At 33.1% G+C, this 11559-nt stretch overlaps 3 protein-coding genes across 3 annotated transcripts in view; 1 reads left to right on the forward strand and 2 right to left on the reverse strand.

Annotated features, from left to right (window-relative positions):
- HELRODRAFT_190192 (hypothetical protein) overlaps positions 1-2222 on the reverse strand; it is a gene marked incomplete at its 3' end in the record, with an annotated part of 2455 nt that extends 233 nt beyond the window's left edge. Inside the window, exons 1-3 of the mRNA XM_009012843.1 lie at positions 2193-2222; positions 671-1459; positions 143-218 (exon numbers count right to left, since the gene is read on the reverse strand). Coding sequence (XP_009011091.1) covers positions 143-218; positions 671-1352 — 758 coding nt within the window. The 5' untranslated portion in view covers positions 1353-1459; positions 2193-2222. The remainder of the gene's footprint in view (positions 1-142; positions 219-670; positions 1460-2192) is intronic.
- On the reverse strand, positions 2188-3596 carry HELRODRAFT_167323 (hypothetical protein; the record flags this gene model as incomplete). Its single annotated transcript, XM_009012844.1, has 3 exons — positions 2188-2546; positions 2808-2915; positions 3509-3596. 3 exons carry the CDS (start codon positions 3594-3596, stop codon positions 2188-2190), a joined length of 555 nt encoding a protein of 184 aa, XP_009011092.1.
- A 1635-nt stretch (positions 3597-5231) lies between these two features.
- The window catches only part of HELRODRAFT_190193 (hypothetical protein), a 7449-nt gene continuing 1121 nt past the window's right edge, over positions 5232-11559 (forward strand). Inside the window, exons 1-17 of the mRNA XM_009012845.1 lie at positions 5232-5437; positions 5553-5609; positions 6122-6216; positions 6543-6594; positions 6902-6950; positions 7144-7280; positions 7446-7532; positions 7635-7677; positions 7906-8000; positions 8122-8238; positions 8441-8582; positions 8745-8798; positions 8911-9093; positions 9419-9499; positions 9825-9902; positions 10080-10232; positions 10561-11205. Coding sequence (XP_009011093.1) covers positions 5563-5609; positions 6122-6216; positions 6543-6594; positions 6902-6950; positions 7144-7280; positions 7446-7532; positions 7635-7677; positions 7906-8000; positions 8122-8238; positions 8441-8582; positions 8745-8798; positions 8911-9093; positions 9419-9499; positions 9825-9902; positions 10080-10232; positions 10561-10632 — 1485 coding nt within the window. The 5' untranslated portion in view covers positions 5232-5437; positions 5553-5562 and the 3' untranslated portion in view covers positions 10633-11205. The remainder of the gene's footprint in view (positions 5438-5552; positions 5610-6121; positions 6217-6542; positions 6595-6901; positions 6951-7143; positions 7281-7445; positions 7533-7634; positions 7678-7905; positions 8001-8121; positions 8239-8440; positions 8583-8744; positions 8799-8910; positions 9094-9418; positions 9500-9824; positions 9903-10079; positions 10233-10560; positions 11206-11559) is intronic.

Here is an 11559-nt window from a genome sequence, read left to right on the forward strand (position 1 = left end):
TGAAGATGGTGGCGAATAGGATGACAATTCTTATCTCTACACCAAATTTAGTTATCATATGGCGTCAAGTTACATTGTACTAATCACCAATCAGACTTGTAGGTAATTTATAAAATGGAAATAACAGAAGTGTACTACATACATATACTTGTAGACGAAGAAAGCCAAGAGGCAGAGCAGTATCAACATGAACAAGCCTCCGAATGCTACACCAATCGCTGTTCAATTGATGGTGTGGTATTTGTCATTGGTACCAAATTGTAAAAGGTATCATCGGTATTTTTGCATGTATTAAAAGGTAGTATTTTGCATGTTGAGGTATTGTTTAGATTTCATGCATTAACTATTATATAATTATTCATTTCAATTTTGTTACTACTTTGCATAATGAACTTTAATGCGAGAGTTTAATTCATTTTATTAACTCAGGTTTTGAGAAGTAACTTCTATATATTTTATATATTCAAATATTTATCAATCAATCAATCAATTAGTCAGTCAGTCAGTAATCAGTCATTATACATCTATTTATCTAATCCCCCATCTATACATTTATTCGCACATCTATTTATCTTTCATTCGTTCATTCGTTCGTTCATTCATTCATTCATCTATCCATCCATTCATTCATCCATTCATTAATCCATGTATCCATCCATGGAAAACCTACCTCCTAACACGAGGCCCGTATAGGCCGTGGAATCATTTGACGACGACGAGGACGACGACGACGAAGAAGAAGATGATGATGATGATGTCGTCGATGATGAGAATTTGGAAACATTCAAAGACGGAACCTGAGCGGATGCATCGGGACTGATGGCCGGAATTTTGGAAGCGGGCATGATAGTTGTAGGGACGGGCGGCGGACTGAAAGCGACGGTGGATGACACTACAACTGCAGGGTTGCTAGAAAATGGTGGTGGAGCGCTTGCAGACGCCACACCAGTGGAAAAGTTGTTGTTGTTGGCGACGAATGTTGATGTTTGGGCATTGGCAGGGTCGAAGGTCGGAGTGAATGTTGGACCCTGTGACAGTTCAGGCTCAGCAGGGGGTGATGAAGATGGGGCAAGAGGAGAAACTGAAACTGAAACTGAAAACCCAGGGATGAATGTTGGAGTTGGCGGTGGAAGAGGTACTGATTGAGGTGGTAGTGGTGGTGGTGGTGGCGTTGGTGTCGATGACGGCTGCGGCATAGATAATGGTGACGCTGGAGAAGATGATGATTTAAATGGCGAAAAAGATGATGATGGTAACGTTGAAGAAGAGGAGGAATCTGTCGGTAGTGGTAAATTTGGTAAAGGTGGAGAGGTGTCGTTCATTGGTGGTGGGTGATTTGAGGTGTCGTTCATTGGTGGTGATGTTGAGAATGATGGAGGCACTGATGGTAAAGATGTGGTCTGAGCGGTGCGAAGTTCTGTGGCCAGGAACGCTGTAGTTGTCGTTGTTGCCTTTGGATCTGTGAACGTGCGTTTTTGTAAAATGGTCATCACCGTATTTTACTGTCTAATCAGTAAATTAATTAGTACCAAGACTTTATTTTTTTAAATTTCAAAATTTAACATTTAAGAAGTTTATTAAAAATCTTCATATTTAAACTATTTTAATGAATATTAAACGAACAATTATTTTAGAGTGAAATGGAAATAATTACATTGAAAAATTTCTGTATGGCACACACAATTCTAATTATAATTATTTAATACATTTTAATAAATTGGATAATTTAAAATAATTATTTAATACATTTCAATAAAATGGATAATTTTAAAAAATTTTTGTGAGAAAAATCTAGAACTACAAGCAATAGATAAATGCCATAAATTTGGTAGAATTTGTGAACTACTTATATCATTCATAGACAATTGTTTTTATTTTGTCATAAATTTGGTAGAATTTGTGAACTACTTATATATTTAAACGTATATGTTCGCTTGTGTGTGTGTGTGTGTGTGTGTGTGAATAAAGGCATGGCTTTTTGAAATCGGGTGAGGCATGTTGATGAATCATCATTCATAGACAATTGTTTTTATTTTGTCACTCTTACATAGAGAATTCAAGCCAAGTTCAATGTATTATTAAAAATAATGAAAATACTATTACTACTACTACCACCACCACCACTACTACTACTACTACTACTAATTTCAATAATAATAATAATAATTATTATTATTATGATTATATCTAACCTAGACACTGGTAGATTATAGCCAGCGAATCGAATGTGGTGTTTTCGTTCGGACAGTATCCGAATCCGACCAGGTCTGAAGTTGCGTTTTTCGACATCACCGAACAATTATCCACTTTCAAGCAGTCTTCAATTTCTTTCAAGTAATCCGGACTCTGATAATTAACGCTGAGTGTTGTTGCGGAGGAAATGTCCAGCGGTGGAGTTAGGGGATCGAAGGTCCCGGGACAACAAAACGGGTGGTGTTTGTAGAACTGCGCCACCAATTTGATGGTGGTTCCTGGAGGGCACCACTGTGATGATGGGGGAAAGGTCTGGCCCGTACATCTGATCAGACTTTGATGAAAATTTGCCTCTGTTTATGGGTGTTTGGTTGGTTGGTTGGTTTCTTATTTGATTGGTTGTTTATTTTAACGATCGATTAGCACGGATCAATTGCTTTTTATGCTGGCAAAAAAAATCTTCAATTCAAATTCACTTACATAAATACACGCATATAAAATCACAAAACTAATTATATAGATAAGCATTAGTAAACAATCCTTAACACATAAACCGAACTCAATAATCAATCAATCAATTAATTAGTTAATTAATTAATTAATAACACGAAGACCTTTGGTGCAGTTTTTTTTATCACTGAACGTATAAAGTATAGCTGATTGCCTGGGCACTAATTGATCTAAACTGGATTTCTCCGCAATGGTCAAACAAGAAGGTATGGCTGCAGAATCAAAAACAATGGCAATGCATTTATCATCCATTCTGCATTGTTGGAAGCAAGCGCTGGGATTGGTGATGTTGTAGGAGTCTTTGAAGGAGGATGTGGTCTTGCCATTTGTCATACGGAACGTTTGAAGACATCCTAGTTGAGTGGTCGGTTGGTCGGTCGGTCGGTTGGTTAGTTAGTTAGTTGATTGGTTAATTAGCTAGTTGGTTAGTTAGTTGGTTGGTTGGTTGATTATTTGGTTGATTGTTTGAATGGTTTATTGGTTGGTTGGTTAATTGAATAATTGATTGATTGATATTTGGTTGAATTATTTGAAATTATTTGTAGCTAGCTTGATCAATTTGTAAATAAAATGTGGATGTCTTCAAATATGATAGCCTAGTTAAACGTATGTAAGAAAGAAAACCCTTTGAAAGACGATTGCTAAAATTATTATAAAAGCTCAAAAAATTAATAGATACTTTTGAAGATAACTCGATAAAACTAAAAAACGAGCAAACGATTAACTAATCAAACAATCAAAGGAGTAACTAGATGATTGTACAATCAAATGAAGGAGTGGTGAAGTACTATGGATAAAAACTTACTCTCGTAATAATTAACCGATTGTTCTTGGGCATAATTCCTCGAGAGGAAGAGCGGCAACAAACAAGCGACCAACAGAATCATCTTCATTTCTGATGCTAAAAATTTGAAATTATATATATATATAGATATATCAATATCCATCAATGTCTATATCTATCAATATCCATCGGTATCTGCATCAATATTTGTATCTATCAAGATCAATATCTATCGATATCTATATCTGTCAACATCTGTATCTATCGGTATCTATATCTATCAATATCAAAATCTATCGATAAATTTATGTATCTAATAAATAAATGATATATCGAGAACATATCAAATTTGATTTTCAAACCGAATATAATGGAGAATCTTCTCAAATTATTTAATCCTTTTTAATAAAATCTGACAGATTAACATAACCGATTGATAATAATTAATAAAATAATTTTTTATTAATTATTCAACTAATAGAAGCACATTACGTTACCTGCTTTTTAAAATAATAAAAAAGCATTAGACATAAAACTTGCATATGCATATATATTTATTACAATAATCATACACACACACACACACACTCACGCACACATACACACAAACTCACAGACACACAGGCCTATTTCAAGCTTGAGTGAATTCGTAACGACAGAACGTTAAATTGTGAATGAATCAAAGAATGAAAGAAAGAATAGATGAATGAATGAGTGCATGAATGAATAAAATGAAGAAATGAACAAACGAATGAATTGAATGAACAAATGAGTGGATTAATAAATTTTGTAAAAAGGTAGATGAATTATTAAACAAAACAAACGAAAGAATGAACGAACGAATGAACAAGGAATGAATGGTAGAAAGAAATAGTGAACAAATAATAGAATGAACGAATGATCACGAAACCAATGACTGAAATACATCAGATGATATCTCGAGGTAAATAACTTAGTGAAAATTAACTATAATAGCTGGTTTCTTGATGTATTGTGCTACACTAACCTGATTCGTCAGATTTGAATCATTGACATTTAATATTCATTTTGCAAAAGTGATATCATTAGTTGTCTAGTTATATTCTTAGTATATGGTTACTTACGACATTGGTGGTAATTATATGATTAATTAATTAATTGGATTGTATCATACATCTTCTCATTATACAGTAAACTGTTGCGCTATCTTCAGTTCCTATCTTAATCTATTCAGTAAATAAATATTATATATATATATATATATATATATATATATATATATATATATATGTTGTATATGTGTATATATTTTGTTCTCTTACTCCCTCTCAACAGAGAGAGTGAGAGAGAGCATTGTGAACTATGTATTACCAACTCACGGTAAAATTATTTTAATAAAATTTTCTTAATTATCGATAAGATTTATAATTTAATATCTCAATTAACTGAGCTGTATTTGAAAAGAGAAACTTCCATTTTAATACTTGGAATTTTCTAACCATATGAATTTACGTTTGATAATAATATAATTGTAAATGTTTTAAGATCGATAATTGTTAGATTTAGTTAATAAATTAACACAACTAATTAATTGATCATGTGGTAAATAGAAAAAATATAATTAAATGATAAACTGATGACAGTATGTAACATGATATGGATGAACCTATTGAGATAGTTCAACGCTTCAAAATTTCTTAGTTAGTACTTTATAGCACCTTCCAATTTTTTGTACGTTTTTTTCAGTTGCTCCATTAAAAGCGCACGTATATCTATTTAATCTCACCTTTTTGGGTTTCTTTTTGGAGTTTTTGTAGTTATTTTGCTAATTTTTATAAATTAAAAGTCGTTTTTGTTCGTTTTATATCTTCTATTTGTTTGAAAAACAATTTATATTATTTGCAAAGTGAGAACAGCTAACTTCACGTGCTAAATAAAATTTCCGGTAAAACGAATTCAGCGTCTAAAAAAGGTATTTGCAATTCTTTTTAAGAAAAACACGTTACTTCTGATATTCATTTATTTAATGTCTTTATATTATTTTTCACTTCAAAAGCATAAATTTATAATTTATTTTCATAATTTCAGCTTGCATTATGAGTCCCACCGGCCAACAAGTTAGCTCAAACCGTTCAAAGGATAGGTAGGTTGCACTGGAGCTTAACTGTTTCATCCTTTCTTTATTTTTAATTTTAATACAATTGAAAACAAATTATTTAATTTTTTCTTATTTTTGTATGCTGTAAAATTTCAGAATAAGTCCTACAGCTCTTTTTGTCATGTATTTTACTTGTTATTTAAAAATTTTTTTCATATCTTTCTAACATTGGGAGGTCAGTAGTTAAGTACTAAGCAGTAGAATGGCCAAATTGCAGTTCAAAAATATTTTGGTCTTAACTTTCAAACATAAAGTTCTAAGCTTATATGACTCTGATGACATGGCATATGAGAGAACTCCCTATATAAATCTAAATAAAATAATTTATTATGTAATTTAATCAAAAAGTTCTTCCCTAAGGTTGCTTTTTAATGTGGCCATTAAAATTTATTCTCAGTTAACTATTTTTTTTTATATTATATTATATTATGAAGATTTTATGTTCTAAATGCGATGAAAATAAATTATAAAAATCTTGCATCACTGAAATGTTGTAGGGCCATTCGCATTCGAAACCTGCCCCATGATGTTCATGTGGAAGACATTAAGCACATGGTCAGACATATTGGAGCAGTCGAAAAGTGTGAGTTCAGTAAGTTACTTGTCATGTTTCAGTTTTAGAATTTTTTTTTATAGTCTAAATATTGTCATTGTCATCTTTGTCATTACCATCATCATCTTTACCATTGTTATGTTATTTAATAGCATTAGACTATTAGAGATAAGCTTGTTTTCCAATGAAGTTTTTCAAATATGACACCATGCTGAGATATCAGGTGTTTGATTGACTGGGATTATATTTAATGAGTAATTATTTTTAAACTATCAAAAACTACCACCAAACAAACAAACAGACAAATAACAAAACAAACTAATAACTAAACAAACAAACAAACAAACTAATAACTAAACAAACAGTTAGTGATGGGTCGGCTTTGGTTGTGTTTGAGACACCAGATCATGCAAAACAGTTAGTTCTCTCTCTCCTTATCTTAAATTATTTTACTTTTTAGCATTTTACAAACATTTCCTTAAACATTGAATTATTTATTTTAATTATTTTGTCGATAAATTAATTTAATTTCTAATTAATAATTATCCTATCTGTTGTCATTATTGCATTATCTTCTCATTTAGTTGAATGAATGCCGGTATTAATTTATGAATCATACATAATTAAACTTCTCTATCAGTCGTCAATAATAATATTTTTAATTTTATTATGGCATAATATTAATTTTGTTATTATTTATTCAATTTATTTTTATTTTATTTAGGGCCTTTACCAGGTTGAATTCATATGTTTACCATGACCAGAAGCTAAGAGTAAGTGCCGTCTTTCTTTGCTATGGTTCACTTTATTATTGCATCATTATTGTTGAACTTTATGTTGTAATATCAAATCATCATCGAGGACGAGTTCATTATCGTCATCATTATTTGGTCATCAAATGATAAACTTCCATCTTCACGCACTCATTTCCATTATTGTCTTAACCTTTATTGTCGCTCTCTCCAGGTTGACATCCTGCCTAGTCAATCAAAGATGGACCCCTCCTCTTCCTCATCATCTCACTACAGGAATGGAACTGTCAATCATTCCTACAGCGGTGGGTCCAATATAGTTGGTGGTAGAAAGCCAAGTTGTCCTCTGAGGTGAGTGTGTGTGTGTGTGTGTGTGTGTGTGTGTATATGTGTGTTTTTGCGTGTGTGTGTGTGAATCATAATTATAATAGACGAGGTCTTCATTTCAAATTATAGATATACATATATAATGATTCATTATTATCGCTTATAAAAAATGTACTCTTAACTTAAAAGGATATTGGTAGCTGGTGATTTGGTGGGTGCCATTATAGGCAAGAAAGGTTCCACAGTCAAAAGTATTACAACTCAACATAAAGCTAGGTTATTTAGTAATAAATTAAGTATATTTTACTAATTAATTGAGTGTAAATTATAAAATGATGATGGTAGTTTTAAAAAATTTAAAATCTCTTTTGTTCCTAGAGTTGATGTTCATGGCAAGGAAAATACTGGTCTGGCTGAAAAGGTTGGTTCATCAGTTATGTTTCATAATTTCTTCTTCATCATCATCTAGGCTGTATCATATTTTTCTTTAACACTTCATTCATAATTACCCTCTTGTGCTAGTCCTATTGTTCGTTATGCCTTTTTACCCATTATGACAATGTAACTAATCATTATTTGATAACATGACTATGAAGAGGATGATGATGACGTTTATGATGATGATGATGATAATGTGATGATACTTTAGGTGATTAGTATCTATGGTCAACCAGACAACTGCTCGAATGCCCTTAGAGGCATGTTAAAGATTCTTGAGGAAGAATCACATAATGTCAACAGAGGGTATGCTTTGTTTGTTTATTTTGTTTGTTTGTTTGTTTCTTAAAATTCTCTGTCTGTCTGTATGTGTTAGACTTTAGAAATATATAGGTAAAAATTTATGAGAACTAATTTATGTATGTAGGTCGTTTGTGTTGAAGATGTTGGCAGAGGACAGGTACTGTGGACGAATCATAGGAAAAGAGGGCAAGTTTATTAAGAAGGTCAAGGAGGACACTGACACCAAGATCACTCTCTCCAAGTTGGTGTTCATGTTTGCTTGTGTGTGTGTGTGTACGCGCGCGTGTGTGTGTGCATGTTTTTTTCAGCCATGTCATTTGTAAGTTCATTTAACTGTTGAACTTCTCCTGTTATTGACTGCACACCTCTCACAGTAACTACCAACCATTGTCATCATTGTCTCCACCATCATCATCTTCATCGTCATCCTTCACCATCTTCAGCATGCAGGACTTGATGTCCATCTACCCTGACCGCATCATCACCATCAAGGGAGACATTGATGGCATGGTCAAGGCTCAGTCTGCCATATCTGCCAAGCTGAATGAGTGCCTGGAGAAGGATATGGTCAATAATAATAACATGGTCAGTGTTTATCTAAGTGAATGTGTACGTTTTTGTGTGTGTGTGTGTGTGTGTGTGTGTGGGGGGGGTGTGTGTGTATTTGTATTTTGTTAGTGTATGATGATAATTTCACTGTGCATTATTATTGCCACAAGAAGTATTATTTTATACCTCAACTACCAGTTGATACCATCAAATGGTATGCATGACAGCAGAAGGATCAATGGACATTCTGGAGTCAGTTTACTATTATTACTATTAATTTTATTTATCTGATCTACGTTATTATTGTTTTTGTTGGTATGTTTGTTTTCGACTTTATAAGAATGTTCATAAATGACCCAAACAGCCAGCCAGCCATCCATCCGGTCATCCAATTTCCTCGCACCACCCCTCAAACATGACCGCCTCAACGGTGGGTACATCAGAGATGTGCCAGATAAGCGTGCCAAACTCTATGGTGGGCAGTATCATTGGAGCTGGTGGCTCCATCATCAAACAGATCATGCTTGATTCTAATGCCCACGTTGTGGTTCGTTCGTTTGAATGTTTGTTTGCTCCTTTGTTCGTTTGCTTGTTCGTTTGCTCGGTTTGTTTGTTGCAAAAATGGTTGGCACATCTCTTGTACTGAGGTCATTAGTGATGTGTGATTGAGTTGTGATTGATTGAGGAAACGCCTCATTAGTGAAGGCGTTTTCTTCATAAGATTTGTTTAGAGATCGATTGTTTAGTAATAGGACTTGTCTCTGTGGCATAATCATGTTAAGCATTCTCGCTCACTTCATTGTATGCACATATAATTATGAATACACACACACACGTACACACACACACGCAAACACGAACAATGACCGTAGGTTGAACCGAAGCATGATACAGAACACAAGGATGCTGAGAGAGTGGTCACAATCAGAGGAAGTGCTGATGCTTGTTGGAAGGTCAGGGATGGATGGATGGATGGTAGGATTGTAGGATGGATTGTAGGATGGACGAATTATCTAATGTTCAGTTGAATGAATGGTTAAATTGAATGGTGGATTTTATAGATGGTTTGTATGTTTGATGAAATATTTTGAAAGCAGTTATTTAGATAAATGAGTTACTAAATGATGATTGTTCAATGATAAAATGTCATTGTAAATGAATGCATATGTAAGTGAATGTAATGCGTTTTGATTTCCATTTATTAACACCTTAATCATTCTTACTACATTTTCATCATCATTATCATCTTCATCATCATCGCCGTCGTCGTCACTACAGGCCAGTTATTTCATATTTGAAAAAGTGAAAGGCGAGAGCATGTCTGGAGGTGATGATCGACTCAAAACTGGCATCAAAGTGAGTAGAAGATTCACCATGCTGATTATGTGATGATGATAATGTGATGCTGATGATAATGAGAAGGAAGAAGAAATAATGAGTTTATTGTTGCCTCTCTCCACATTGGCTCACTCTCGTTATCATCATCACCTTTTTATCACCATCATTTTCATCATCATCATCGCTCAAACGTAGGTACCAAAATCGATGGTGGGTCGCATAGTCGGGAAGAATGGTCGTAGCATCCGCGAGATTCAGAGGCTGACCGGAGCCAACATCAAACTTCCCGACAGGCAGGACGAAGATGAAGTACTCATCGAGGTCTTTGGAAATTTCATGGCTACTCAGGTTGGTCCTTTGACGAGCTGATGGTGGTGAATGAATGAACGATGAAAATGAATGAATGATTGAATGAATGATTGATTGATTGAGCGAGATGTCAAATGGACAGTTGAATGATGGAATGAATGGTAGAAACAAAATGAATGCAATCAAGATCTAACTAACACAAGCGCAACAGTCACAAATGTAAGCTTACTTGTACAAATTTTTCACGTTTTAACACTTACACAGATATACTATCTTGAAGGCCTGTACAAACAAAACTCATTTACATTCGTAAATAAAATCTAACACAAACATTCACACAAATGCATTATAAAATAAATTCATACAGGGTGCCCACAATCGAATTCGAGCTCTCATCAGCCAACCAGATGGAACCTTCTCTCGACCAATCAGAATTTAAGTGTCATCATCAATCATCATCATCTACTGCCTCATCATCACTTTCTCTTAATCACCAGTTCTTTCTCTATCGTCACATTCGTCATTATTATCATCATTTTTTCTAATTTTTTTTGTGTAACTTTCACCATCTTCTTAACAGTCCACATGCTCATTTTTCTTCGTTATCATCGTTCTATCATCATCGTCATCCGTTATCATCATCACCATTACCAGTGTGTCATCATCACCTTCATTATCATTATCTCTATCTACATAATTGTTGTTGTTAACGTCATTATCATTTGTCTTGATGTACATGCTCATCTGGTAACTATTGTGCTTCTCAAAATTATTATTATTATTTCTCACTCGTCTGTATTAATATTATTATCAATCTTCGTTTTGCGTCCAGAGACCCGGTTCCCCTAGGTAGGACGCTGTATTAATATTATTATGATTATTATGAAGATTATTTGTCTTGTCGTCATCATCGACGTTGTATTGGGTTTCTTTTTTTTTGTGTCATTGCTGATAGCTATACTCAATACTTATATGTATTTATTGATTTGATTTCTTTATTTCTTTATTTATTTATGTGTATGTTTATTTATTAAGTTTATTTTATCGCAATTTTTGTTATTTATCATCATTTTTATTATTTGTAATGTATTGTTGTTGTTGTTATTATTTTATCGTTCGTTTAAAATTCGTTTAAGTATCTAATTTTTTAATTATTTAATTAATTTATTTGATTATTTGTTTATTTATTTGATTATTTATTTACATTAAAGTCAAAATAGGAATTAATTAATTTTGTTTATTTACAAGATTCGGAGATTTCTGTTACTTCTTATTTTTCAATTTTTTCATTAATCTTTGTGAAAAAGTAAAGATTTTATGATAATAATAATAATAAGAAACAATTACAGAATAAGTGTATATTATT

Source organism: Helobdella robusta (genome assembly GCF_000326865.2).
Source record: "Helobdella robusta unplaced genomic scaffold HELROscaffold_11, whole genome shotgun sequence".
Lineage (NCBI taxonomy): Eukaryota > Metazoa > Annelida > Clitellata > Rhynchobdellida > Glossiphoniidae > Helobdella > Helobdella robusta.